Below are 26,937 nucleotides of genomic sequence, written 5' to 3' on the forward strand. Positions count from 1 at the left end.
TCCACTCATCTGTCGATGGACATCTTGGCTCTTTCCACATCTTTTAGTTTTGTTGATTGTTTCCTTTGCTGTGCAGAAGGTTTTTATTTTGATGTAGTCCCAATAGTTTATTTTTGCTTTTGTTCCTTTGCCTCAGGAGATATATCTAGAAAAATGTTGCTATAACTCTGGCCTCTGTTTCTTATCTCTCAAGTGGGAATAACAATAGTCCCCTCCCCACAGGGTTATTATGAGGATAAAGTGAGTTCATATAAGTAATGCTTTTAGAATAGTAACTGATCCATTTTAATTGTTATATAGTGTTGTTGTTGTTGTTATAAAACAAACATCCCTACTCTTGATGACTTTATAGTCTAATGGAAGAGACAAAAAAGTAGTAAATACAAAATATTTATTATAACAAATGTTACGAAGGCAGTAAATGGGGTACTGACATGAATAGCAGAATGGGGATAGGATAGATAGGATAGCCAATTGAAGGCCTCTCTGAAGAGGTCACATAAAAGGGTCATAAAGGATAAGAAGGAGCCTTTTAGACCACCTCCAATATCTAATTCAGGAGCTAAATAATTAGGTCCTTTTTCCTTTGTCAACCATATATTCTGAAAGAAAAGAATTAGTGTGGTTTAGTTAAGAATCTTTCAGCAGTTTTATTATGTTGGAAGTAAGAAAGTATGTGCCAAAATGTTGTTTCACTTACCTGTATAACTTTGGGATGACTTCATGATAACCCTAGGAAACTCAGATTTCAATGTCTCTTGCTTCTTTGAATCTTCTTTGCATTGAGCATGATAGATAAATGATAGAAAGGAGTTAACTTGTAGTTACAGTTGTTAGCCTAGTTTATATGTTGCTTTATGCTCTAAAATTGATCCCAAGACTCCCTCTTAGCCATTCATAAGATTTAGAATATGTGATAAATCACATCTCATTTTGCAATTCATAAAGCTACCTTGCTAAAATTGAGGAGCATGGGGCAGAGATGGTAAGGTTTTTATAAACTTTAATAATGTATGATGGTGGGATGCCTGGGTGTCTCAGTTGGTTAGGTGTCTGACTTCGGCTCAGGTCATGATCCCAGGGTCCCGGGATCAAGTCCCACATTGGGCTCCCTGCTCAGCAGGAAGCCTGCTTCTCCCTCTGCCTCTGCTGCTCCCCCTGCTTGTGCTCTGTCTCTCTCTCTGACAAATAAATAAATAAAATCTTGAAAAAAATAATATATAATGGCATAGTCAGGAAAAATACATAATGCTGAGAGCAACAGGTTGGTGTCCTGTAGTTTACCTAAAACCTTCATTTATTGATTTGAAAGATAGGATTCTACCTGAGAAGTTTTAAGGATAGCATAGCGAGTGTATAGATCTTTTAGGAGATCCTAATATCTTTTATTAATAATTTATTTAATCTTAATATCACTTATATTTGTTTTGTTTTTCTTCTTCACTGCATTTATTGGTAGCATTATTATAGTTATTAAAATGTATACAGCATATTTTGTGAAATGTCTTTATTACTGACTTGATGTCATGGATATGCAGCCTGCTCAGGAAGAACACAGAGAGGATCCAGACTTTGAAACTAAGGAAGGAGGAGGCCTTGAAGACTGCTCTAAAATAGAAGTAAAAGAAGAAAGTCCTGACTCAAAAGCAGAAAGAGAATTAAAAGCTTCCCAGAAATCAATCAGAAGACACAGAAACATGCATTGCAAGGTTTCTTTGTTGGATGACACAGTTTATGAATGTGTTGTGGAGGTGAGTGCATTTTAATTTCCATAGTCAGAACTCTTACGGATTGTTTCATGTAGGGTTGAATAAGTAGTGCCAGTGACTGTTTCTATGAACTGAAATGTTAATAGGGATTTTCTGGAAGTGGAGGCCTGGAAGGATTATGACTGAGTCTTATTTTCTTCTCCAGTTTTTTCTGTATCTGCCAAAACTTGTGAATTGAGCATGTGTTACTTTTATAATCCAAAACAATTTTGTTTAAAAGCAATTGGTTGTTATTTATAGAGTGACCTGCCATGACTAGATTTTCCAGGTAGCCTCAGTTTCTGATATTAGGTCTAGCTATTCCCATAATTATATTTGTAAAAAAGTTACGGTGTGGTCATTTCTGCTGTCCCAGATCTAAACCTTAATAAGCCTTGATTTATTCAATGCATTTCTTTAGCCCTATGAAATAGGATATAAACAATTTAAATCAAGTAATGCCATTTTTTAAAATACTCTGTTATTTTCTGTAATTGAGTCAGGACTGAATAAAAAATGTCAGTTACCTGGTTATTCTTTTGCTCCTTCAAGACAAGTTAAAATCCTTAAAAGTCTACTAACCATTTTTTTTAACTAGAGCAGTAATTATCAATTATGATATGCTTGATATAAAGCAATTGTGATTATTACTAATAATAGCCTTTATTGATAAGACATATAATTCACATATACTTGTATTTTAGGTATGTAATTATGAATTGAATTATCTATATGCAAATGCAAATATATCAAAGCACTAATAATCTAAAATATCACCTTATATCTATTAATAGACAGTCCCTCTCCAAGTTTCAAAGAATAAATCAAGAAAAATACACTATTGCACTTTGAAAATAGCTCCTGTGCCTGGTAAACTACCAGAGACCTATGGTCTGCTCTTTCTGCTTCTTACCACTAGCTAGCTGAGAGATGGGAAAAGCTATTCCGCACATTCTTCCCATTCAGACCAAGGTCCAGATCTGGGTTTTCTATACCTGAAATATTTGGGGGCAGATATGTTTCAGAATTCAGAATATTTTGGGTTTTAGAAAGGCAGTAAGTACTTATGCTACATATTTCATAACACACCCAGGAGGGTGTGTGGCAGTACCAAGATTCATTCTAAGGTAGGTACATGAAGACCATAAATAGCCTCATAACAGTTCAGTCAGGATTTGCCTTCAAATGAACTTTGGAACCCTTCCCCCCCCCGCCCACCAAAAAGCCTAAAATTTTACTTTTTAGAGCGTCTGGATTTTGGAATTATAAATAAGGGAGTAGGGACCTGTACGTGAAGAATTCCCAAATCATCTCTGTCATTTGGAGTGAAAACATAAGAGGGAAAAATGAAGAAAATGATTACTATAGATGGGTTAAGTCTGAAAATGAATTAACATCTATGTGAATTACTAACAGTCATTAAAAATAACTGTTCATTGAGAGGACATGCGTGTGTGTCAAAAATGATTTGTAATTTTTTTGACGTATTTAAAAAATATATTTCTCAGAGGTCATTAGCATGTTTGATTTTTTTCAACAATTCCAGTAGCTAGGTAAGATAGATATAAATATTCTTATCATTTTACATGTAAGAAAGCTAATGTTCAGAACTATTAATTGAATTGACCCAGGTTGTTTTGCTTGTAAATAGAGGAGCCAGGACTTTTTGCCTATACATCTTATCCTCTAAGTTAGGCTAAGTAGGAATATTAGTACCCAAATTTGGCAGTGGTTTGATTTTCTAAGAAGTGTTTCTTTATTAAGAAGACAATTCGTAGCACCACTGAAAAAGCCACTGCAACAGGTAATGTCTGTAGACTTTGTGCATTTTTCAGGAGGGAGTTGAGACATGGCTCATTCTCTTGGGACATTTGGTCTGAGAACAGTAGCAAGTGTAATGGTTTCCATAGTCACTATTAACTGTCAATGTTGACATTAGATTCAGTGAATTTAGGTGGTCATGATGACAGCAGCCCATAGCAAGCTTCAGGAAATACTACACCAAAAATAAAGAATGTGATGTTTAAGATGGAAGTAGGGAATGGTTGATGAAGGGAAGGTAAAATTTTGCTTTAAATTCTAGCACTATTTCCAAGCCACTATAAGTGTGTTGCATATTTAAGCTGACAACTGACAAATTAAGAAACAGGATTTCTATAACCCACATTGCTCTACTTATGCTGTATAAACCATCATAAAGTGGTGGTAACCACCGATAAAAGAGGAAATTGGGAAGTGACATTTTATTTTATTTGGTGATAAATACAGGAATAAGAGGAAACCTCAAAATATGTATGTCTTTGCAGAAACATGCTAAGGGACAAGATTTGCTTAAACGAGTGTGTGAGCACCTCAATCTTTTGGAAGAGGACTACTTTGGTCTAGCCGTTTGGGATAATGCAACCTCAAAGGTGAGGAGACTGATTGTCAAAATACTTGTTTAAATTCTTTTATTGTCGTTAAGAGTGTATTTATGCCTGCCTCTCCAAGATACAATGTACTTAAGAGTTATTCTTGCCTATTCTTGTTTCTCAGATTTTCCCTCTAGAACATTTTAAAGAAAAGACCATTGCTGTTGTGTTCTTTCATCATTGAGAGAAAGTATCCACTGTACTGTCTTTTTAAAGGACAGGGGAAGTACAGAGCTATGATGTCCTGATTAGCAAGTAGATACCAATAACTTCATATATTATGCAATTAGTATTGTATCTAATAGGTTCATAGTAAATATGTGTTGAATGGATGATCTATCAATATTATAATTATACAATAATTATATATAGTTATAATTTTTTTTTTTTTAAGATTTTATTTATTTATTTGACAGAGAGAGAATGAGAGAGAGAGCACATGAGAGGGGGGAGGGTCAGAGGGAGAAGCAGACTCCCTGCCGAGCAGGGAGCCCGATGCGGGACTCGATCCAGGGACTCCAGGATCATGACCTGAGCCGAAGGCAGTCGCTTAACCAACTGAGCCACCCAGGCGCCCCATATATAGTTATAATTTGAGAGTAATGTTATAAAAGAGAATAAGGTCCCAATATTATTGAAACAGCCCTAAATGAATCTGACATTTTCTTCTAGCCCAAAAGGAAGTCAGTAGGTGACTTTTGAAAGAAGCAAAAGAAAGTGTGAGAACATGGAGGAGGAAGGAAAGGTTAAAAGTCAGGTATTTACTTCAGAAAACTTGAATTATTTCCTAGGCCAATTTACTGAAAATTACAAGTATTTAGCTTAAAATCTAGTGATAAAAACTTTAGTCCAGTTTAACAAATCTTTGCAGGTGCTATCCTAGATGATATGGATAGGGCTGTGGATAAGATAGACATGGTCCCTGCCCTCTGGAACTTATAGTTTAGTGTGGCGAGTGTTATATGAAAGGAAATCTAAGATGTCATGACAGGGTATGGCCAGGGAAGTCTTCTCTGGGGAAGTGATGCCTGAGCTGAGAACTGACGGATTAAATGGGCAAGTGAAGTGGAGAGAGAATGGCTTGTATAAAGGCCTAGAATTGAGAGAGTGGCATTGGAGGAACTAGGAGCCTGGCTAAACATAGGAAGTGAGGAACAGAATAAGAGATGAATCTGGAGAGCTACACGGGGGCCAGGTCATGGAGAGAGTTTTGTATACAATGTATTTAAAGTCAGTTTTGTTGGTTCTTTCTCCAAGGTAATTTATATTTATTAAGAAAAGTTAGGCGCAGCAGCCTTTAACAACTGCAGACTCTATAGATTGGATTATTTGGGTTAGATAATGCAAACTTGAAGACATGGAATTGCCCTTTGCCTAAATAAAATCTATTTGTAGAATATACTAGTAGTTACATAGTAGTTTGCAATAGTAGTTTGTCCTTCTATGTGAGTGACTGTTGGTTCAAGCAGAAGAACTATGTCTACCAGCACTAGGTTAATATTGTTCTTTAAGGACTTAATCTTTGTCCTTAAAGGCTCAAACCAACTTGTCCTGAAGCCTCTAAGTTCCATTAATAAGGGAAGACTGAAGGTAATTAAAAAACAAAACAATACCTCCAAAACTACAGTGAAAAACATTGAGCAGCTGTGAGCTAGAAAATTATTCAATGAATCAAGGAAAATACTCTGAAAAGTATTTTATGTTGTACAAGCTCAGTGAGATAAAGTTCAATGTTTTTACGCTATGGGTGCAAAAAAAAAAAAAAGGAAAAGAAAAGTCCAAGGTTGATTTGAGAATAACTGAGAATGCTTGAATTTGGCATGTCAGTAAAGTCACTGAATACTTACTTAATATAACTGGAAATAATATCTGTGAACCACACATAGTTAAATTTTGAGAAGCTAGCTCATTCATCTAGACATTCAGCAGAGGAAATTCTTTTCCACTTGCAGTTGAGCTTCTAGGGCCCACATTGCTACAAAAACTTTCATTTGCATTGATAACTTTTCACCATTGGTGGTGCCATCCATACTTGTCCTGTCGGTAGGTTTTATTTCCTCTATAATACTTTTCAAAATCATGTATTAAATTGCTTTATTTATATTCATTTAAATATTTATATGTAAAGTGATATGAAAAGTGGCTAATATAAAAGCTGAATAGCAAAGTATAAACCCGGCTGTGTAAAAAATGGCATTATTATCCCTCTTAGATAAAATATTTCTAGAAGAGAAAAGCTGTTGTTTCAGAATCATAATCTAGTTTCAACTTCCCTGATAGTTTATAAGAGCCCCTTTTGGGGAAATCAGTGGGCAAGTGAATCCTGGGAAACATAGGGCTTATCATATTCAGGGCATTTGTCAGGTCTATAGTAGGCTCCAGGTTCTTACAGGATATCCAAGAGGAACATGGTTAGAGGTGATGAACTGTTCTATATTTTCTGCTTTTAAATTCAGTGTGACCAACCTCCAGCTCTGAGAAATATGTCAAAGCAGAGTTTTTCTTTGGGTTAAAATGAGGGTCTTTGGGCTGATCCGGGAAGTAGGGCATAGAAGGGAAAGCGGATACTTGCCAAGCAAATCTTGTACAAAAATGAATTTGGGGAAGACTTACCTTAGCATTGTCAGGTTAAAAGGCCAATACAATAGCAAAAGCCATCTTGGTGATGATAGTCCTTCAATATGCTATCTCTTGAGTCATACTTCTTTAGTATGGATGAATTGCTCTCTCTGCTCATGCATAGCTGTCCCTGGTATTTCCCATCACCATCATCCTGGGGATTTGATTTGCCTCACTTCTGTGATGTTTCTCCTGTTTCCTTTGTCCTAGCTTTTCCTTGTGTTTTGATAGAGTGCTTCTTCTAAGAAATGGCATGTGAGACATAATCTTTTTGAGACATTATATGTCTGAAAAATGTCTTTATTCTACCCTCACGTTTGGTTGTTAGTTTGGTTGGGTATAGAATTTTACACTTGAAGTTATTTGCCATCATAATTTTGGTGGCATTACTCCATTGTCTTCTAGTTTCCAGTGCTGCTCTTGAGAAGGCCAAAGCCATTCTGATTCATGATCTTTTGTGTGACCTTCCCTTTGTAGAATTAAGCTAGTAAAATCTTATTGTCTTCCTCCCTTCCTTCCTTCCGTCCTTCCCAAAATGGACGAATTTAACTTAAAACAGTAAGGAGAGACCCTGTTTCCCCACACTCCTTACCAAACCACAGTGGCAGCAGACCTTTTACTTTTACCATATGAATAGGAGAGGAAAACCAGAGCCAGGACTTGCTTTGGAACCACAGTTCCAAGTCCGTGGTTTGGAGCCCAGTGCTAACTCTCTGTGGATGATCTCTTCCCCTTCCCAAAACAGGTGAGGAAAGAGTTCCTCAGCCTTGTAAGTTCGAGCCCAGCATGGAGCCAATCTCCTTGCCAGCCCAGCTTAGAAATGCCACCTCTTTACTGACCCAGGCTGGTAGCAGAGGGGACCATGCTAAGGGGAGGGCTCACTCATGCTGCCCTGGGCTGTCAGCCTGATGCTAGCTGCGTTGATGAAGGAGCAGGACGGGTCTTTGGCCAAAGGCCTAGGTTCAGCTTGGAGCAGCGATGGTGGGCTGTGGCCTGGTTGCCTGGCACCGTGGGGGATTGTGACACAGGCTTTGTGCAGCCAGTTTGGAGGGGAATGAAAAAGCCTTGTGGCAGTGTGGGCAAGGAGAGGGGTGGGCATTGGTGGCACAGTGTGTGTGGCCATGGGCTGCAAGCTTGGAGGGATAGCAGAAGGCCTTGGGGTGATTGGGGCATGGATTGGGGGGGAGGCTGCCATGTGCCAGCCGGGTACATAGCCAGCTTGGGCCTGTAAGAGAAAGCCTTGTCACAGGAACAGCAGCAGTGTGGGCGCTGGGCCGGGGCTGCTGGTGGTCCAGGGAAGGCGCCCCCGCAGAAGTGGCAGGCCCTGGAACCAACTGGCTGGGCTTCTACGGTGAGCCCTGGTGGGGCGCTGCTCCCTTGGTTACTGGTTCCTTGCCAGTGGGACTAGGATCGGTGTCCCAGCGGTGGACTCCGCATCTTGTTCCAGCATCTTGCTGGCCCAGGAACCCAGAGGGAGGTAGGCGACGCTGGGGATTATCAGGCTGATGGGGATAGGGCTGTAGGGTCCCGGTCTTGGTTTAGTCTCAGTCCACTGACACCACGTGAACTGCTTCCTTCTTGTTGCTAAATTTTATCCCGGGCGTGGAGGGTGGAGGGTGGAGGGGGGACCTGTGGAAGGCTGCTGCCTTCCACAGGTGGCTGCTGCATCTGCTGAGCTGCCCTTGGACACAGTGGAGTTGCTCCGCCCATCATGCTGTTCGATTTCGTTTTAGTCACCATTACCTATGTATATCTACTGGCAGTAAGCCAGATTTCCAGATACTCTCTTTAGAAGTATACAGAGATTCAGGAAATGCTTAAATGTGTAAAGCCACTAATGTTTGTTAGTTTGTTAGTTATTTATCCAAATTTTCTGTCATTCTGAAAACACAAAGGGTACTAGAGTTACAAAATCTCCTGGGGTTCAGTCCACTCATTTTAGAGATGAGAAAACTGAAGCATATAAAGGCAGAGTGGCTTCCTCCCAGGACATTCCCTCCTGAAATTCCTTGCCTCCTACTCCTTCCTAAATGATTTTCTTCTTCAGCTTTTTATTCCTCTTTCCTTGAATTTTACGTTTTGTTTTTGTTTCTTGGTTTTTGTTTCCTACCTACAGAATTAGTTCCTGTTAAATTACAAAAATTCAACCAAGTAAATTTTAAAGATCTAATTGCCCTTAGTAATCATTTCATGAATTGGGCAGCGTTCCACCTAGCAAGTAGAGGGGAGCTCTGAAGGTTTACAGGAAAGCAAAGGTTTTTTAAGGTAAAGAGGGAATGGAAAAGAGGAAATTATTAGCAAAGAATCCACTGTTTTAGGCAAGGTCACCCTCCAAGGGGAACAGAAAGGGTCTATTAGTAAATATCTTAGTGCTGACCAGGAAATTCCCATGTTGACTAGTTAAAGGTTACATTTCTTGGTGGTTGAAACTGTAGTTAGGTTAGATATTAAGTCTTGGTTTACTGACTTGGTTAACCTAAGTGATGCCATTTTGGGCTTATGGTTTTCTTTTTAACATTTCTCAAATTGTGGGGAAAAAATGTGAACCATAATACAAACAGAGATGACTATCCTCTTTCCAGTCCCAGTCTGTTGTCTGTCATCTTTTTTTGTGTGTAAAGATTTGTCCTTTGTATATGTAAGTTCTCTCCTTAAGAACTTCTGGATTGTTTGTAGACAATTGGGTACCTTTAGCAGGGAGGAAAGTTAATTGAATTGACTTTTTCCTCACATGGAATGGCTTGCTTTACTCTCTTTCCCTACTGACTACATAATTAACAGGCCTATTGCCAGACTAAGTCTGGCTAGAGAAGAGGAAAGGCAGTTAGAAGCAAACTTCTGTAGCCCCATGAGACATTTATTACCACTATGAATCAAAGTTATATGAGTTAAATAGTTGTTTCCTACGTTTTATTCCTGCTTAGTTGTTTATGAATGAATCGGATATTTTTCCTTGGAGAAATGTCACCCACATTAATTCTTACCCCCTCCCCCCCAAATTCCCTCCCTAAGCAAAAATCTTGAGCTCTTTTGGTAAATACTGAGAATTTTAAATGAGGAGTTCATTCAGTTCAATGGCATATGGTCCTCTGTCTCTTTTCTTTCATTTTCTGTATGGATGAATTTTCTTACCTTAGGAGTCAAATTTTTAACTCTGAATAGGTAATCAGTCATAGCCAGAAGGGTCTTTCTTTCACCTTGCAAAGGCAAATAGCAAACACCACTTGAGTGAATATTAAATCCATAGTGTGAGGCATTTAACTTATAGTCATCTGAAAGGATGGATTGTTTTAAATTGATTCACGACTAGCTTTGAAGCAAGTACTGATAATGATTGTATCTTTATTGTCTGGCAAATCAGAAAGACTAAGATGAATTTTATAAACATACTTGCAGAGTAGGAGGCTGTATTTGGGATCTTGTCTTTTGCTCCAAAGATTTGGTTTGACATCTCTAGTGGATTTAAATGTGGCTTTTTTAACACTTAAAGAGTCAGACCTAGAATTACTGTGCTATAGAGTTTCTACAAACATCTTGGAGCAGTGATTTGAAGTCAGCATACTAACAGAAGCATAAACAATGGTTATTCCTCAAGTTAAGGAAGACAGACTTGTGGAGCTTATAGATAATCCTTTTACCTCAAAAGACAAGGAGGGGCGCCTGGGTGGCTCAGTCGTTAAACGTCTGCGTTTGGCTCAGGTCATGATCCCAGGGTCCTGGGATGGAGCCCCGCATCAGGCTCCCTGCTCATCGGGAAGCCTGCTTCTCCCTCTCCCACTTCCCCTGCTTGTGTTCCTGCTTCTCGCTGTGTCTCTCTCTGTCAAATAAATAAATAAAATCTTAAAAAAAAAAAAAAAGACAAGGATTTGTCTAGATCACTTATATGTATGTGCAGGGTTTTAGGACCTCCAGATAAAGGTAGCTGATGGCCAACTCAGGGCATGTCCTTTCTTAGGGTTTTTTCTTAAAACTTTATGACCTAAGGTTATATTGCCACAAAAGATATGAAAAGTTCCTAGTCATTTTACTTACTTAAGTGACATTGCCTTAGTTGAAACTTTATCATCTCTATACTGGTTTATTTCAGTAGCATTTTTCATTTGTTTATTCATTTATTCATCAAACATTTATTGAGTAGACAGCATGTGCCTTGTGCCAGGCAGAGCTATAAAAGACATAGTCTCTTTGCTCAGGAAGCTCCCAGACTGATGAGGGGGCAGCAGTAAGATGGGCACCCACAAAGAAAGGGTTTTCTGCGAAGGTAACATAAGATCTGAATTATAAGAGATAGTCAAGAATCTTCCAGGTGAAGAAATTGGGATAGAGTATTCCAAGTGAAAGGGACAACATGTGAGAAGGTGTTTTAAAGTAGGAGAGTACATGTGAGACCTGTAATTCTTCAGTTGAATGAATAGAGATCTGTTTCAGGCTATTACTGTTATTCATCTCTATTATTTCGAAACATTTTTTAAGCTCAAGAAGGAATGTGATACTTTTTAAATCACAATTTAAATTCTGTTTAAAATGTTAATTTAATAAATAAATAAAGTGTTAATTTATTTAACTCACAAGAAATGATCGGCAAAATGGACCCTTAAAAGGGAATCCTTAAAAAAATAAATAAATAAAGGGAATCCTTGCAACTGAAGGTATTCAAATAGAAACCAGAAGATTATCCAGACTTGCTATTTTGGGGACATCTTAAGATCCCTAATAAGATGGGTGCCTGAGTGGCTCAGTTGGTTAAGTGCCCATCTTTGGCCCAGGTCATGATCCCAGGGTCCCTTGGATCAAGTCCCGCGTCGGGCTCGCTGCTCGTGTGTGCTCTCTCTCTCATGCTCTCTTTCTCAAATAAATAAATAAAATCTTAAAAAAAAAAGACCCCGATAAGATACAGTTCTATAACTTTTGTCCTCTCAATATTTTGTTATTTTATAAGTTAATTCCTATCTTTTTCCCCTAGCTATAACCCTCTCTTTCACCTCTCCTTCAAAACCATTCTCTTGAGAAATTGGTTTACATATAACTATCTCTACTTCCTCACTGTTTATTAGTCTAACATAATACAGGAAAGTGTGTAAATCATACATGCGTATTTCAGAGAATTTTTACAAAGTGAACACATCTGTAAATACCCCCAAGATTAAGAAAATAAACATTACCAGGACTCCAGAATCCCCTTTTGTGCCCCCTCCCAGTCACTCCCTCCATCCCCTAACAATCATTACTCCTACCCCACCCGGTAAAAGTAACAGATGTCTTCCTGACATCTATTACCGTCAGTTAGCTTTGCTTGTTTTTAAACTGTATTGTAAAAATGAAATCATACATATGTTCTCTTAGGTCTGGCTGCTTTTATTTTGTTCAGTATTGTGTTTTTGAGATTCATCCATGTTGTAACAGTAGATCATTCATTCTCATTTCTGTATAAAAGTTCATTGTTTGAGGGGCGCCTGGGTGGCTTAGGCATTAAGCGTCTGCCTTCGGCTCAGGTCATGATCCAAGGATCCTGGGATCCAGCCCCGCATCGGGCTCCCTGCTCCGTGGGAAACCTGTTCTCCTTCTCCCGCTCCCCCTGCTTGTGTTCCCTCTCTCGCTATCTGTCTCTCTGTCAAATAAATAAATAAAACCTTCAAAAATAAATTAAAAAATATAAATTCTTAAAAAAAAGTTCATTGTTTGACTATACCACACTTTATGTATTCTACTATTGCTGGATGTTTGGCTTGTATATAGTTTGGGCTTTTAAGAATACTGCTGTTGGAACATTCTGGTATATGTCTTTTAATGCACATATTTCTTTTCTGTCCCATAGACTTCATCCTGTCAAGCCCTTTTGATGATTAGTATCAGCACAATTTATTGAGTGTGGCTTATGTGCTTTTTATATACATCAAATAATTTAATCCATAAAAACTCTGTGAAGAGAGTAGGGTTTCTAAAAAAAGATTTACTTATTTATTTGAGAGAGAGTGTGGAGGGAGGGGAGAAGGAGAGAGAATCCTCAAGCAGACTCCATGCTGAGTGGGGAGCTCAGCGTGGGGCTTGATTCCAGGACCCCAAGGTCATGACCTGAGCTGAAACCAGGAGTTGGACACCCAACTGACTGAGCCACCCAGGCACGCCAAGGAGGGTAGTTTTATCCCAATTTTATATATGAGACAAGTAAGACTTAGATGATCTTATATAAGGTTACACAGCTAGTAAATCATAGAGAGGTTGAGCCAGGATTAGAACTCAAGACTATCTGACTTCAAAGCCTGTACCCATAACCATTATTCTCTCCTGTACCACAATTATCATTCTCAACAGCAACCCCTCATTTGGTCTCCCTTTCTATAGTCCTGCTTCCTCTAATTCATGTCACTCCTTTATTTTAAATCCTTCAATGGCTCCCCCTTGCCTGGAACTTGAAAAAGTCGGAGTTTCTTACTGTGAAATACTGTGTCCCCCCGATCTGACTCTTACCATTCTCTTCTGTTTTGTATCTCCCCTCCTCACCTCTGTGTTCCAGCTGTGCTCACCTATATGTCACAACTGAGACATGTTCTCTTATACCCTGTGCCTTTTTATTTATTCCCTCTTCTGTTTTGCCTGGCTAACTCTTGTTTGTCCATGAAGACGCGGCTTAGGTCTCCCAAACATTCTCTTGAGAAACATTTCCTAAATGCCTCTTCTCCCCCGTCCATTTTGGTGCACCTCCTCTGTGCTCCTAGAACACCCTCATCATAGCACTCTCACACATTACTATAATTATCATTTTCACACTTAGAACAAAAAATCAGTTGTTCACTCTTCACCTCTTCCATTAGACCGACAGCTCATTGAGGACAAGTACGATTTTTAAATCCTTTTTTGAAACTTCAGTGCCTAGCACATGGGGTTACTCCTCAAATATTTGTTGGCTAAATAAAATGCTGTGAATTGAATCATTTAAATTGAGCATAAAAGTACCTATTCTTGTACACATTGATTTTTATTATCTTGTACACATTGTTTTTTATTTGGATTTGGAGGTCTAGGTACTGAAGCAATAATAATTTGTTCTATAACGTCACTAATACCTTGGAGTCACATGTGATTGACACAAATCTGGGCTTGCCCTCCTTATGTCAAATTGGTGGGAATTCTAGCTCCAGAGTCATAGAATGGCTGAAAAATCCCTGTAAGAAACTTGGCAGCTTCAGCTTACCTTGGGAGATTTCTCTAAAAAAATAGTGGAAAATATAGAGTTGCCTCATTATGGTGAGAGATGTTTCATTCCAAAGTGGTAAAAAGTAGTCTTTGTTTAGAGTTCTGGGTTGCATGGTATAAATGACGATTCTCAGAGGTTCCACGAAACTTATTAATTGGACTTTTTGAAGTCTTCCTTTGCCTTTGGACCTGTAACAACTGAAAGTTCTTTAATCATAATGAGAAATGAGAGTTACTGCCTTTCTGACAGGGCTTAAACAAGTGTGTGCTTAGTTTTTATTCTAAGGAATAATTTTATATTAAGTGGTATATTTTTAACACATTTCTTAATCTTCTGTGTTAATTGTGGAGAAAGGGGACAGAAAAGGAAATTAATCCTCACTCTTGTGTTTATTGTCTGTTGTGATGACTACCTTTATAAAACAGTTAAAGTAGTATATAATCAAATATGAGGTTGTGGAATTCAAGTTCATTTCTTGGGCAGGGCAGATAGAATGGTAACCTTGTGCCTTTTGTCTTTGTTGATAGAGGGCGAGGAGGGGATACTTTACTCTAAATATCACTAAAATTCAGTTTTAAACCTTTTGGAGGAGGGTATGGAGAAGTATTGGAAGGAAGCAGGAGAGGGGCTCCTGGGTGCTGACAATGTTAAACTCATGTGTTCACTTTGATAAGTTATTGTCTATATACTTATGTTTTAGGTATGTTTCTGTATGTCTCATATCAGTAAAAATATTTTAAACAATTTAACTTAGAAATTTCTGTCTTCGAACATTTCCCAAGGAGCCTGCAAAAGATGTTAATGGTGAGGCTCTTTCCAAGTGCCATTATTTTTCATGGTCCACCATGAATTGAAGAATCCTGCCCTAATGATGTGTAGACTCTAAGTGGGGTTGGAGAACAGTAAAAGGAGAGATTAGCGTGGGCAAGAGTAGTCAGGGAAAACAACATAATCACTCATCCAGTAAATATTTTTTTTTTTTAAAGATTTTATTTATTTATTTGAGAGAGAGAGAATGAGAGAGAACACATGAGAGGGGGGAGGGTCAGAGGGAGAAGCAGGCTCTCCGCCGAGCAGGGAGCCCGATGCTGGACTCGATCCCGGGACTCCGGGATCATGACCTGAGCCGAAGGCAGTCGCTTAACCAACTGAGCCACCCAGGCACCCTCATCCAGTAAATATTAACTGAGCATGAACCATGTACCAGATGCTGTGTTGACATAGAAAACTTAAATGAGATTGGAGGTCAGAGTTGGAGGGAAAAATAAGATATGGGTGACGTTAATTAATCCTGGTTATATCTCTACTACTCTTTACGGAATGATAAAAATAGCAAGTGCTTATTTAGCATTTCTTCTTTACTAAAAGCTTTACATGTATTAGCTCATTTAATCTTCACAATAAGTCTATGAGATAGGCCCTACTACTATACTAGTATCTCATTTTAATTTCCTCTAGTAGATGAGAAAACAGATCCAGAGATGCCTAAAATCACTCAGCTCGGAAGTAGTGGAGTTAGGATTCAGTCCTAACCGTCTGGCCCCCTATTTCTCTGCTCACTTTTACTATGCTGTGTGAAATTAATGCAGAGAATATCAGAAATATAGATTGACCTAGGGAATCTATTCGAAAATGCCCAGTAATCCTGCTCTGGCACTCTGTGCTTTGTGTGTTTTGGAGCTGTGTGTGAATGCCTTTTCTTCTTTTTACAGACATGGCTGGATTCTGCCAAAGAAATAAAAAAGCAAGTTCGTGGTAAGTGAATCTAGCCCTTCTTATAGTTCTTTCTTTCTTTTAGTAGGTCAGAGGATTTTCACCCATTTTCTGGCTATGAGTCACTTTAGAATCCTGGCTATGGCAGGTGGCTCTGAAATTGAGATAAAGCCTTCCCTTGGAAGGAGGAGATTCCATGATAGAAAGATACAACAGAGGTGGACACGATTGAGATGTAGGTCAGATCTTGATTTTTTTCTTTACAACTAGGCAAAATTGGAGAAGATTGGAATGGTTGAGAAAAACAAGTTTGAGAAGAACAAAGATGAGAAGAGAAAAAGGATATGGGAGTCAGTTCTCAAAGGGGTTTGCTGCCTGGTCCTGGTCCTTTTAAATTGTTCTGGACTGTTGCATTCTAACCTTCTTCATGTTTTCTTCTCTGTAGTTCTTTTTGTCCATTTTCAACAATCTTCCAAACAGTTCTTCTGTTAGTAGAAAAATGAAATTTCCTTGCCAATGGCCCTCTGACATTGTGATTTTTCTCCTAACGCCAAGCCCTTTAGTATGTATTACTGTTGTACCCCTGCTCAGATGGCTCTCCTGAGATAAATATTTCTAGGTCGAATAAAGTGTATATTAGTATTTTGTAGCTCCAGGCCCAAAGGGCTAGCTAAGGGGTAGAGACTCTTTTTCTCTTGTTTACAACTAAATGTCTTTTTGGTTTATTTTTAAGGAAACTTTTAGGAACTGCAATAGAGGTTATTCATCATGGTTAGTAAGTTTTAACTATCACCTGAAAACAAATTTAGAAAACAATCTTTCTGTAGTGAAATGTTTTCTTTTAGACATATTTATAGTTTATATTCCTTGAGATAGAAAAACAAAATATTCCTTTGGACTGGCAACTCTCCATATTTGTTCTTTGCCTATAAAATGTTTTAAAATCCAAGTCAGAGCAAAAAAAAAAAAAAAGAATAAAATACAAGTAAGAGCAATACATTTTTGGAATATTTGAGGCATGACAAGAAAAACATAACTCCAAGTCCCTTTCAATGAAAATTCTTTTAATATTCAGTATTACTCAGGAACAAATGATTATACAAGAAGACTGGTTAGGAGGAAAAGTTAAAGCAGAATTTATGATGAGTGGAGAAGAATATCTAGTAGATTATATCTCTAGATATAATTATCTATATCTATATATATAGATATAATGATCTCTAGATAGAATTTCTAGCTATAGAAAAAAATCTTGCTAAGAAAAAGAACCAGTGTTTGTCATTTAAAAAAAAATTTACAAAATAATAAAAACCCTTCCTTTAACATGGGAAAGGAAAACCTTGTCTGTAGCACAAACTTAAATAGGGAATCAAAATGTAAACATTTCATTAAGCCAAAGAGAAGATCAACATTTATCTATTGCAAAGATTTTGTTTTTTAAAAAAAATATTTTTTGTCACACACGTAATATTTACCCATTGTGAAAAATTTAAACATTAGGGAAATATATCATAAAAAAAGTAAAAGGCCCCTAAATTCTATCATCTAGATACAATTACTGTTAAGTTGGTATAAGCTACAAGATTTTTTCTAGGCATATATAAGTTTTGCCTTTCAAAAATAGAATTATGCTGTATAGTATTCTTGTCCCCCCAAGTCCATAGGAGATACATTCCAGGTCCCCCAGTGGATGCCTGAAATTGTAGATAGTACCAAACCCTATATATACTGTGTTTTTTCTTATACATATGTGTCTTGATAAAGTTTAATTTATAAATTAGGCACAGTAAGAGATTAACAACAATAACTAATAATAAAATAGAACAATTATAACAGTATACTGTAATAAAAGTTATATGAGTGTGGTCTCTCTCTCAAAATATCTTATTGGACTGTACTCACCCTTCCTATGATAATGTGATGTGATGAAATGCCTATGTGATGAGACAAAGGGAGGTGAATGACACAGGCCTTGTGACCTAGACTTAGGCTACTATTGATCTTCTGACCGTATATCAGGAGGATCATCTGCTTCCAGATCATGGTTGACCATGGGAAAGTGAAACCATGGATAAGGGGGGACTGTTGTACATTGTTATGTATTATATTATCTATGCATTATGTATTATGCTATATATAGTTAAAAATTTGTTTAAATAGGTGATATAAATATGTGGAATAAAATTAAAAGATACAGATGAATCTAATGCAAGGTAAATCGCCCTTCTACCCCATCCTTTAATTCCTTGGGTTCTTTCCAGAGATGTTCTGAGTGGACATAGACATACACATATTTTAATATAAATATGTATTTAATACATATATGTTTTACATGCATATTATATTTTACTCTGTACATTTACAGAAATATGTATTTAATAGGCATGTTTTATATGTATTTAATATAAATATGCAACCGATATTTTTATTTAACATAATTTGGAGTATTCTTCATATCAACACATATAAATTTGTTTAAAAATTTTCTTGATGACATAATTGTAGTACAATATATATAAGCAGTCATTTTGATGGCCATTTTGGGTTATTCTCAATAGTTTGCTATTACAAACAAGGTTGCAGTGAGCGTTTATATAAGTTCAAGTTCACTTATATAAGTGCATACATATATATGTTCCTGTAGGTAAGTTCCTAGAAGTAGAATAAAAAAATATAAACATCTAAAATTGAAATAGATATTCACTAGGAGGATTTTTTTCCATATTAAAAACATACAGAAAAGTATGGAGGCTAATGTAACAAATAACCCATGTACACATCACCCAGAATTAACATGTGTTAACATTTTAAATTTAAAATAGAACAGTACCGGTAAGTTTTATCTTTTTCGTTTTCCTCCTAGTCCTGTCCTCTTTTATCCCTAGCCATTGAAATCTATTTTCATGAATTTGGGTGATTCAGTCCATGTTTTTATTTTTTTCTTATATATCCATACCTATATACCATAGATAGTATTGCTTTGTCTGTTTTTCTGAAATTTCCCTCAGACCCATTTATTCATTTGAACCTCTTTTGGAGGTTTATCAATCTCTCTCTTTCCTCCCAGCTTAATTCCCTTGGTTGTGAATAAGAGAGATCTCCCCTACTCAATGTGGCTATCCATGTCTACCCCTTTCTGTAATAGTGCAGAGCAAAAGCAAGAAGTCCTTATACCTTCAAAAAAGGAAGGGAAAGGAGGGAGGGAGGGAGGAAGAAAGGAAGGAAGGAAGGAAGAAAGGAATCCTTATACCTTCTATATATACCGAACAATACAGATATATAACATACACAAATTATGTTTAAAAAATTCTCTAGTCCAGGGCGCCTGGGTGGCTCAGTTGGTTAAGCGACTGCCTTCGGCTCAGGTCATGATCCTGGAGTCCTGGGATCGAGTCCCGCATCGGGCTCCCTGCCAAGGAAGCTTCTGCTTCTCCCTCTCCCACTCCCCGTTTGTGTTCCCTCTCTCGCTGTGTCTTTCTCTGTCAAAAAAATAAATAAAATCTTTAAAAAAAAAAAAATTCTCTAGTCCAGGTGTACACCTTATAAATGTGTCTTCCTCTCCTTTCCCTGCAGGTGTCACAACTGTCCTGAATTTTATGTTAATGATTTCATTGTATTTTTAAGTAGTTTTTGTTACCTATGAACGTATACCTAAAAATATTGTTTTACCTTTTGAACATCATATAAATTTAATTATTTAATAGTTAATCATTTGTGATTTGGTTTTCTTACTCAACATGATTTTTGAAATTCATCTCAGTTGAAAAGAAAATTTCACAAAACAATTCTTAATCTTTACTATGAGGGATATCCTCTAATTTTTTTTGTTTGTTTGTATTCTGTTTCATTGTTTAAAATGCTGTTTTTGACCTACTAAACTGACTTCACAATGGATCATGATCCACAGTTTAAAAAAACACTTGATCGAGGATGTATATCTATAAGTGGAATTGCTAGATTATAGGGTATGTTTTACCAGATATTGCCAAATTGCTCTCTTTTACGTTGATTGTAACAGTTTACCTCCCCACCAGTAGCAGTAAATGAGAATTCCTAGTTTCCTGTGTCCTCAGAAGGCAGGAATTTTTTTCAATTATTAATTTAAAATATTTCTTGACATAATTTCAGACTTAACAGAAAATTGAAAGAATGCTACAAAGAATTCCTGAATATCCTTTACTCAGATTCCTCAAATGTTAATATTTTACTACATTTGCTTTTTCTTCTTTTCTCTTTATCTATACAGTCACACACACACATATACACAGAGGTTTTTTTTCTAACCATTTTAAAGTTGCATCATAGCAACATTATTCACAATAAACAAAAGGGAGAAACAACCCAATGTCCATCAACCCAATGCCCATTACCCAATAATGGGTAAGCAAAATGTGATATATACATACAGTGGAATATTAATCAGCCTTAAAAAGGAAAGAAATAATGATACATGCTACTGTATAGATGAACAGTGAAAACATTATGCTAAGTGAAAGTAGCCAAATGTTTAAGGTCATATATGATTCTATTTATATGATATCCAGAATATGTAGATCCACAGAAATAAAACAGATTAGTGGTTGCCAAGTGTTGGAGGTGGTGGGGGTACGGACAGCGAGGGAGTGACTGCTTAATGGATACAGAGTTTCCTTTGGGAGTGGTGAAAAGGTTTTGGAAAAAAAGAAAGAAAGAAAAGGTTTTGAAACTAGATAGTGATGATGGTTGTACAGCATTATGAATGTACTAAATGCCACTGAATTGTACACTAAATATACTGAATCGTATACTTTAAAATGGTTAATATTATGTGAATTTCACTTCAATAAAAAAGAAAATAAGTTGCAGTCATGATATCTCCCTACCCCTAAAATATCCTAAAAACTAGGAATTTTCTTATATAGCTATAATACAGTTATTAAAAGAAGGAAATTAACATTGAAGCAATACTGTAACCTACAGATCTAATCAGTTGTTCCAGTAATATTCTTTATAGCAAAAGAAAATCTCCAGTGATGTTTTGCATTTAGTTGGCACATCTCTTTAGTTTTTTTGATTTGGAACAGTTCCTGAGTCTTTAAAGTATTTTATAACATTGAAAGTTTTGAAGAGTCCAGCCTCATTATTTTATAAGTGGTCACTTTGAGGATGTCTGATATTTCTTCATGGCACATGAATCTTCAGGTTATGCACTTTGGTGGGAATGTCATTGAAGTGTTGCTGAGTTAGAGGCCAGAATTTTTTTTTTTAAAGTAAACATTTTTTGTTTTAAGATTTTATTTATTTATTTGTCAGAGAGAGAGAGAGCATGCACAAGCAAGGGAACGGCAGGCAAAGGGAGAAGCAGGTTCCCTCCTGAGCAAGGAGCCCAATGTGGGACTCGATCCCAGGACCCTGGGATCATGACCTGAGCCGAAGGCAGACGCTTAACTGACTGAGCCACCCAGGCATCCCAAGAGGGCAGAAATTTTATTTATTTTTTATTTTTTAAATTTTTTTAAAGATTTTTATTTATTTGACAGAGGAGACACAGCGAGAGAGGGAACACAAGCAGGGGGAGTGGGAGAGGGAGAAGCAGGCTTCCCGCTGAGCAGGGAGCCTGATGTGGGGCTTGATCCCAGGACCCTGGGATCATGACCTGAGCTGAAGGCAGACACTTAACGACAGAGCCACCCAGGCGCCCCAAGAAGGCAGAAATTTTAATGTTAAGATTTTTTAGAGCTTTTCCAGCCACTTTTTTTTCTCCCTGACTAAATATTCTCCATAAGGTATTACTAATTATATGTATCCTATTCTAGAGACCGTCACTAACTAAAGCTTAACTTTAAAATTTTTTTAATTCCAAGTGATTAACTTTTTTAGTCTCTATTGCATTGAACTCTGAGCTAGCTTGCAGTGAACCTGAATATCTTCACTAGCAACATGCCAAAACTTGTATCTCTTACATGGAAAAGAATAGGAACTGAAAATTTGGGTTCCTCTTCTTAAAATTGCTATTAACAAAAGTAAAAGTTAATAATTGGGACATTTCTGTTTAGATGCGGTTATTTCTAATACAGTTAAACTTCCTTGTTTTGGGTTAAATGGAGAGAAAAATTGAACCAGAATACAGGGGTTTTTTGGATTGTTTTCATTTGATTAGGTGTAGTAACATAAGGTCATTGGTGGATCTGGATTAATGGATAGTTTTAATATATTAGTACCTTTTTTTTTCCCCCTGGAGCTGTAGCATCCTCATATGACCTTCACAACAATGCTGTGAGATCAGTTACTTTATTTCATTCATTCACTCAACAAATATTTCTTGAGGATCTATGATCTACCAAGCATTGTTTTGGACACTAGGGATACACACCAAATAAAACAGAAAAAAAGTTTTTATGCTCAGTAATTTGCATTTTAGTGGGAGGAGACAAAGATTATCCTTTAAAAAAGTTACATGTTTATATCTAATAAGTAGTATATGTACAAAATTCAAATGGTATAAAAGCGTATACAGTGAAAATAGGTCTCCATCCTATTTTCCCCATCTTCATTTTCCTCTCTAAAAGTTCCCCTTCCTAGCTTCCTAACAACTATAACTGGTTTAGTATATATCCTTACAGGGATTGTCTATGCATATATAATCATACCCTAACATATACTTCTTTCATGGTTGCTTTTTTAAAATTTAAATTTTAGTTTTTGAAAAATTTTTATTTATTTGAGAGAGAGAGGGAGCACAAGCTAGGGGAGGGGCACTCCGGAGGGAGAGGGAGAGAATCCCAAGCAGACTCCATGCTGAGCGAGAGCTTGATGAGGAGCTCCATCTCACGACCCTGAGATCATGACCTGAGCCGAAACCAAGAGTCGGGCATTTAAGCGACTGAGCCACCCAGGTGCCCCTTATGGTTGCTTTCTCTGTGCAGTGTTCTTGACCTTGATAGTTTTTTCACCTAACACTATATCTTGGAAATATATCTTCTCTTGCTAAATAAATATATATTTAGGTTGTCTCCAGACATTTGCTATTACAAACAATATCTTATGCATATACCATTCTGACCACGTTTAAGCATATGTTAGACACATTTATGGAAATAGAATTGGGAGGTGAAAGAATATATATGTTTTATGTTTTGAAAGATATGGTCAAATTGTTCTCCTTAGATATGGTTGTTGTATCAATTTATACTCATATCAACAATAGATAATTGTTTATTTTCCCCACCAATTCTGGGTGTTATCAAGCTATTTATATCAATTACTTAACACAGAGCTCAAAGAGAAAAAAATCCCTTTCAAACTCTCTTAAGTTTTTCTAAATAACTTTTTCTTTCTTTAATAAAAATCAAATTTTGGGCGCCTGGGTGGCTCAGTTGGTTAGGCGACTGCCTTCGGCTCAGGTCATGATCCTGGAGTCCCTGGATCGAGTCCCGCATCGAGCTCTCTGCTCGGCAGGGAGCCTGCTTCTCCCTCTGACCCTCCCCCCTCTCATGTGCTCTCTCTCTCTCTCTCTCTCTCATTCTCTCTGTCTCAAATAAATTAAAAAAAAAAAAAAATCAAATTTTTTCCACAAAGCATGAGAATATTTAAAAAACCTCAGGAAGAGAAAACTTTGAATATTTTAGGTGCTTTTAACAATCAGAAACTTAGGTATAAGCATACAATTCTTTTTGTGTTTACTTTTACAGGTGTCCCCTGGAATTTCACATTTAATGTAAAGTTTTATCCACCTGACCCAGCACAGTTAACAGAAGATATAACAAGGTAAATAATTTATTAATAGTTAAATATATAATAAGTAATTCTCATTATCATAAGCTCTGGGAATTTTTCTATTTAGAACTGAAGAAAAATGAAGTGCTTTTAAACTTAGGATGGAAAGCATCTGGTCTCTTCAAGGCAGGTTTGCAAATAAGTGAGCCTAGAAGACTCATATATCTGTGACATGCCTGGAGGAAATTGGCAGGGGAATTAACTTTGCTTATCATGAGTACTATGCCAAGCTGTGTATAGGGCACCTATAAACCACACGCCCTCCAAAGGGCAAGACAAAAATATAAGTGATAAAATAGCTCTAGTACTTTCTCTTTTTAATACTCCTTCCCTACCATGTTTTCTGTTATAGGGATTAAAAAAGCTGAAATCTGAATTATTATTATTTCATGTGTGTGTTATTATTTCTTCTTATCTCTCTTTTAAAGTGTATGATTAGGTACATAAACCTCACGAACTGAATCTTCCTCAGTAATTTTTAAGCCCACTTAGTTTATGAAATAAATCTTGTACCCTTTGAAAACAACTTCCTGATTTTAGGAAAGTGGCCTTTATTGGGTTCTATATAAATACTAATTTAAAAAAAGAAAATGGAAAAGCAGTATATTAGACAGAATGCTACTGTACATATTTATATCCATAACACCTTGCATGGATCCTTATACATAGTAGGTGCTTGGCAAATGTTTGTTAAATGGAATTGTTGGTTGCTGAGAAACTGCTTTCTTTCTTTCTTTTTTTTTTTTTTTAAGATTTTATTTATTTGACAGAGAGAGACACAGTGAGAGAGGGAACACAAGCAGGGAGAGTGGGGGAGGGAGAAGCAGGCTCCCTGCTGAGCAGGGAGCCCGATGCGGGGCTCGATCCCAGGACGCTGGGATCATGACCTGAGCTGAAGGCAGACGCTTAACGACTGAGCCACCGAGGCGCCCCTGAGAAACTGCTTTCTAATTCTGATTTTGCTGTCCACTATCTGACTTCAGACAAATATACAGTCTCTGTACCTCAGTTTTCAGATCTCTCAAATAAGGGGATAGCCTAAGTAAACTCTAAGTCTGATTGTCAAGTATGGTGAAATTTTTAAAAAATTATTCTTTGGTTAATCCTTAGTACATGCTTGAAGTTGACATGCCATCTCTGCCTGAAAAAAAAATTGTTTTGGTTATTTCTTTTTCTCAGGTAATATTTGTATCTTAGTGTTGCTTCTTATTCATCTTTCTTCATTGAGGTTATGTATAAAACAAAACAAGTCCCTAAAACTCTTTGCTAATTACCTACATTTTAGAGGAGTTTAAGATCCTTGTGATTTGGTTGGCATTCCTCTTTTTTTAAAAAAATATGTATGTAGTGACTAATCATAGTTAGCCAAAGCGATTGTTGATACCTACATTATTCAACATCTTGTTATGGTCAAACCAAGGATATAATTCTAATCAGTACAGGAATTTTCAATTGCATCATATCTCCCAGCTTTCCTGTTTGGTAAAACAGTCTATATTGGTCAACTCAGCTAGAAAAAGTGCTAAGGAGGTCAGGATCATAGGTGTAAACATGATACTGATAGAGATGAGTGTCTAACATATGTAGGGGCACTCAGTTTGTTCTACTGACCAGTTTTAAGCCCAGTTTGAATTCCCAGTAATTTAGCACACGGGTGGAATCAGTCTTACAATATGATAGTGTGTGGAAGGCTACATGCAGCTTAGCCCATCTTGAAGTTCCGGAAAAGAACTGAAACTGTTCATACCCTAGTAAAAATGTGTCAATAATGTCATCGTTATATATGAAGGACAGTATCTACACGTTTGGCAAAGCAGTATGATAGAAAGAGTCCACTTTTGGAGCCAAACAGCCTTTGTTACTATATGACATTGAGCAAGCTTAGTCTTTGAAGCTGCCTCCCTATTTGTAATCTGGTAATGATACCCACTTCACAAGTTTTTTTGTGAAAATTACGTGAGATAATTTATATGTATATGGTACTTAATGTACTCAATAAAATATTAATTTCCTTACCTCCTTCAGACTTTTCCCAACTTTACCTCTTTTCTTTCTTCCTTTTTTGTTATTGATATATAATTGACATATACCATTGTATTAATTTCAAGTGTATAACAGAATGATTCGATATTTGCATGTATTATGAAATGATCACCATAATAAGTCTAGTGCATAACCATCAACATACATAATTACAAAAATGTTTTTCCTGGTGATGAGAACTTTTAAGATCTACTCTCTTAGCAACTTCCTCTTTCTAAATTGCCTTCCAAATATGAGTCCAACATAGTTACAGGGTTGTTGGTTTTTTTAATGTTTTACATGGAAAAATTTTAAAACACACGGAAAAGAAAAAATAATAGTATGATGAACAATCATATAACCACTACCTAGATTGAACAATTATTAATATTATTTCATATTTATTTAATCTCTCTTGTTTTTCCTCCTCCTTCCCTGCCTCTCACTCCCCTTTTCTTCCTCTTCCTCTGTATTTTGTTTTTGTTGTTGCTGACATGGTAACATTTTTTTCTCTTTTGGCTGTAGATATTATTTATGCCTTCAGCTTCGACAGGATATAGTTGTGGGACGTCTGCCCTGTTCCTTTGCCACCTTAGCATTATTAGGTTCTTACACCATCCAGTCTGAGCTGGGAGACTATGACCCAGAACTTCATGGTGCCGATTATGTTAGTGATTTTAAACTGGCCCCAAATCAGACCAAGGAACTTGAAGAGAAGGTCATGGAACTGCATAAGTCATACAGGTAAATATGTCTCCAGGTTTTTTCTGTGTTTGTTTTGGCAATAAGTTTAAACCGTTGGCCTGGTTTTGTTTCAGTGTTTGTTTTAGAGGGGATGTGGTGCTGTAGAGTCAGCTCAAGCCCCTCCACTGTTCGACTTTGAGCAAGTCACTTAAGCCCTCTAAACCTCAGTTTTCTCGTCAAGAGTAACAGGTGTTGTGTTGAAGGATGAAAACTAAATGAGGTAATAGATGTAAATCACTAAGCACTGTGTCTGGCACATAATAGCTGCTCAGTAAATGTTAGCTCTTGTTGCCTTACCTTTTTTTTTTCTTAGATTTTAAACTTATTATGCTGAATTAGGTACTTTAAGATCCTTAAAGCAGGAGTTCTTAGGATCTGTGTACATGGATGGACTCCAGAGGACCCATGAAACCCCTGAGGTTATTTTGAAAAGTCTTTATTGAATTCAATGCTTTTTTGCATGGAAATAATTAGTGATGTTGGAAGGTATAACAAAGTGATCAAAAGCAAGGGCATATGGTCAGACTGAGCTGGGTTGAGATCTTGGCTCTGCTTGGTCCTGGCCTTGTGACCTTGAGTTATTCACTTAACCTCTCTGAGCCTCAGGTTCCTTATATGTCTGATGGAACTTATTTCCTCAGAGGAAATAGGGTGATGGATGGGATTAGAAAAGGTATTATGTGGAAAAACTTTTTTTTTAAGATTTTATTTATTTATTTGTCAGAGAGAG

General features: G+C 37.0%; 1 protein-coding gene and 1 pseudogene across 19 annotated transcripts in view; one reads left to right on the forward strand and one right to left on the reverse strand.

The window, feature by feature from the left end:
- The window catches only part of EPB41 (erythrocyte membrane protein band 4.1), a 192,805-nt gene that overhangs the window by 94,986 nt on the left and 70,882 nt on the right, over window positions 1-26,937 (forward strand). For all 19 annotated transcript variants that reach the window (XM_081817911.1, XM_081817904.1, XM_081817898.1 and 16 more), the window contains exons 3-7: window positions 1,539-1,751; window positions 4,055-4,159; window positions 15,686-15,728; window positions 23,357-23,432; window positions 25,989-26,207. In XM_081817911.1, the coding sequence (XP_081674037.1) occupies window positions 1,698-1,751; window positions 4,055-4,159; window positions 15,686-15,728; window positions 23,357-23,432; window positions 25,989-26,207 (497 nt within the window). In that variant the 5' untranslated portion in view covers window positions 1,539-1,697. The remainder of the gene's footprint in view (window positions 1-1,538; window positions 1,752-4,054; window positions 4,160-15,685; window positions 15,729-23,356; window positions 23,433-25,988; window positions 26,208-26,937) is intronic.
- Window positions 7,657-8,228, reverse strand: LOC115943125 (zinc finger protein 575 pseudogene; annotated as a pseudogene).

This window comes from Leptonychotes weddellii, chromosome 4 (genome assembly GCF_054177405.1).
Source record: "Leptonychotes weddellii isolate Sample4059 chromosome 4, ASM5417740v2, whole genome shotgun sequence".
NCBI lineage: Eukaryota > Metazoa > Chordata > Mammalia > Carnivora > Phocidae > Leptonychotes > Leptonychotes weddellii.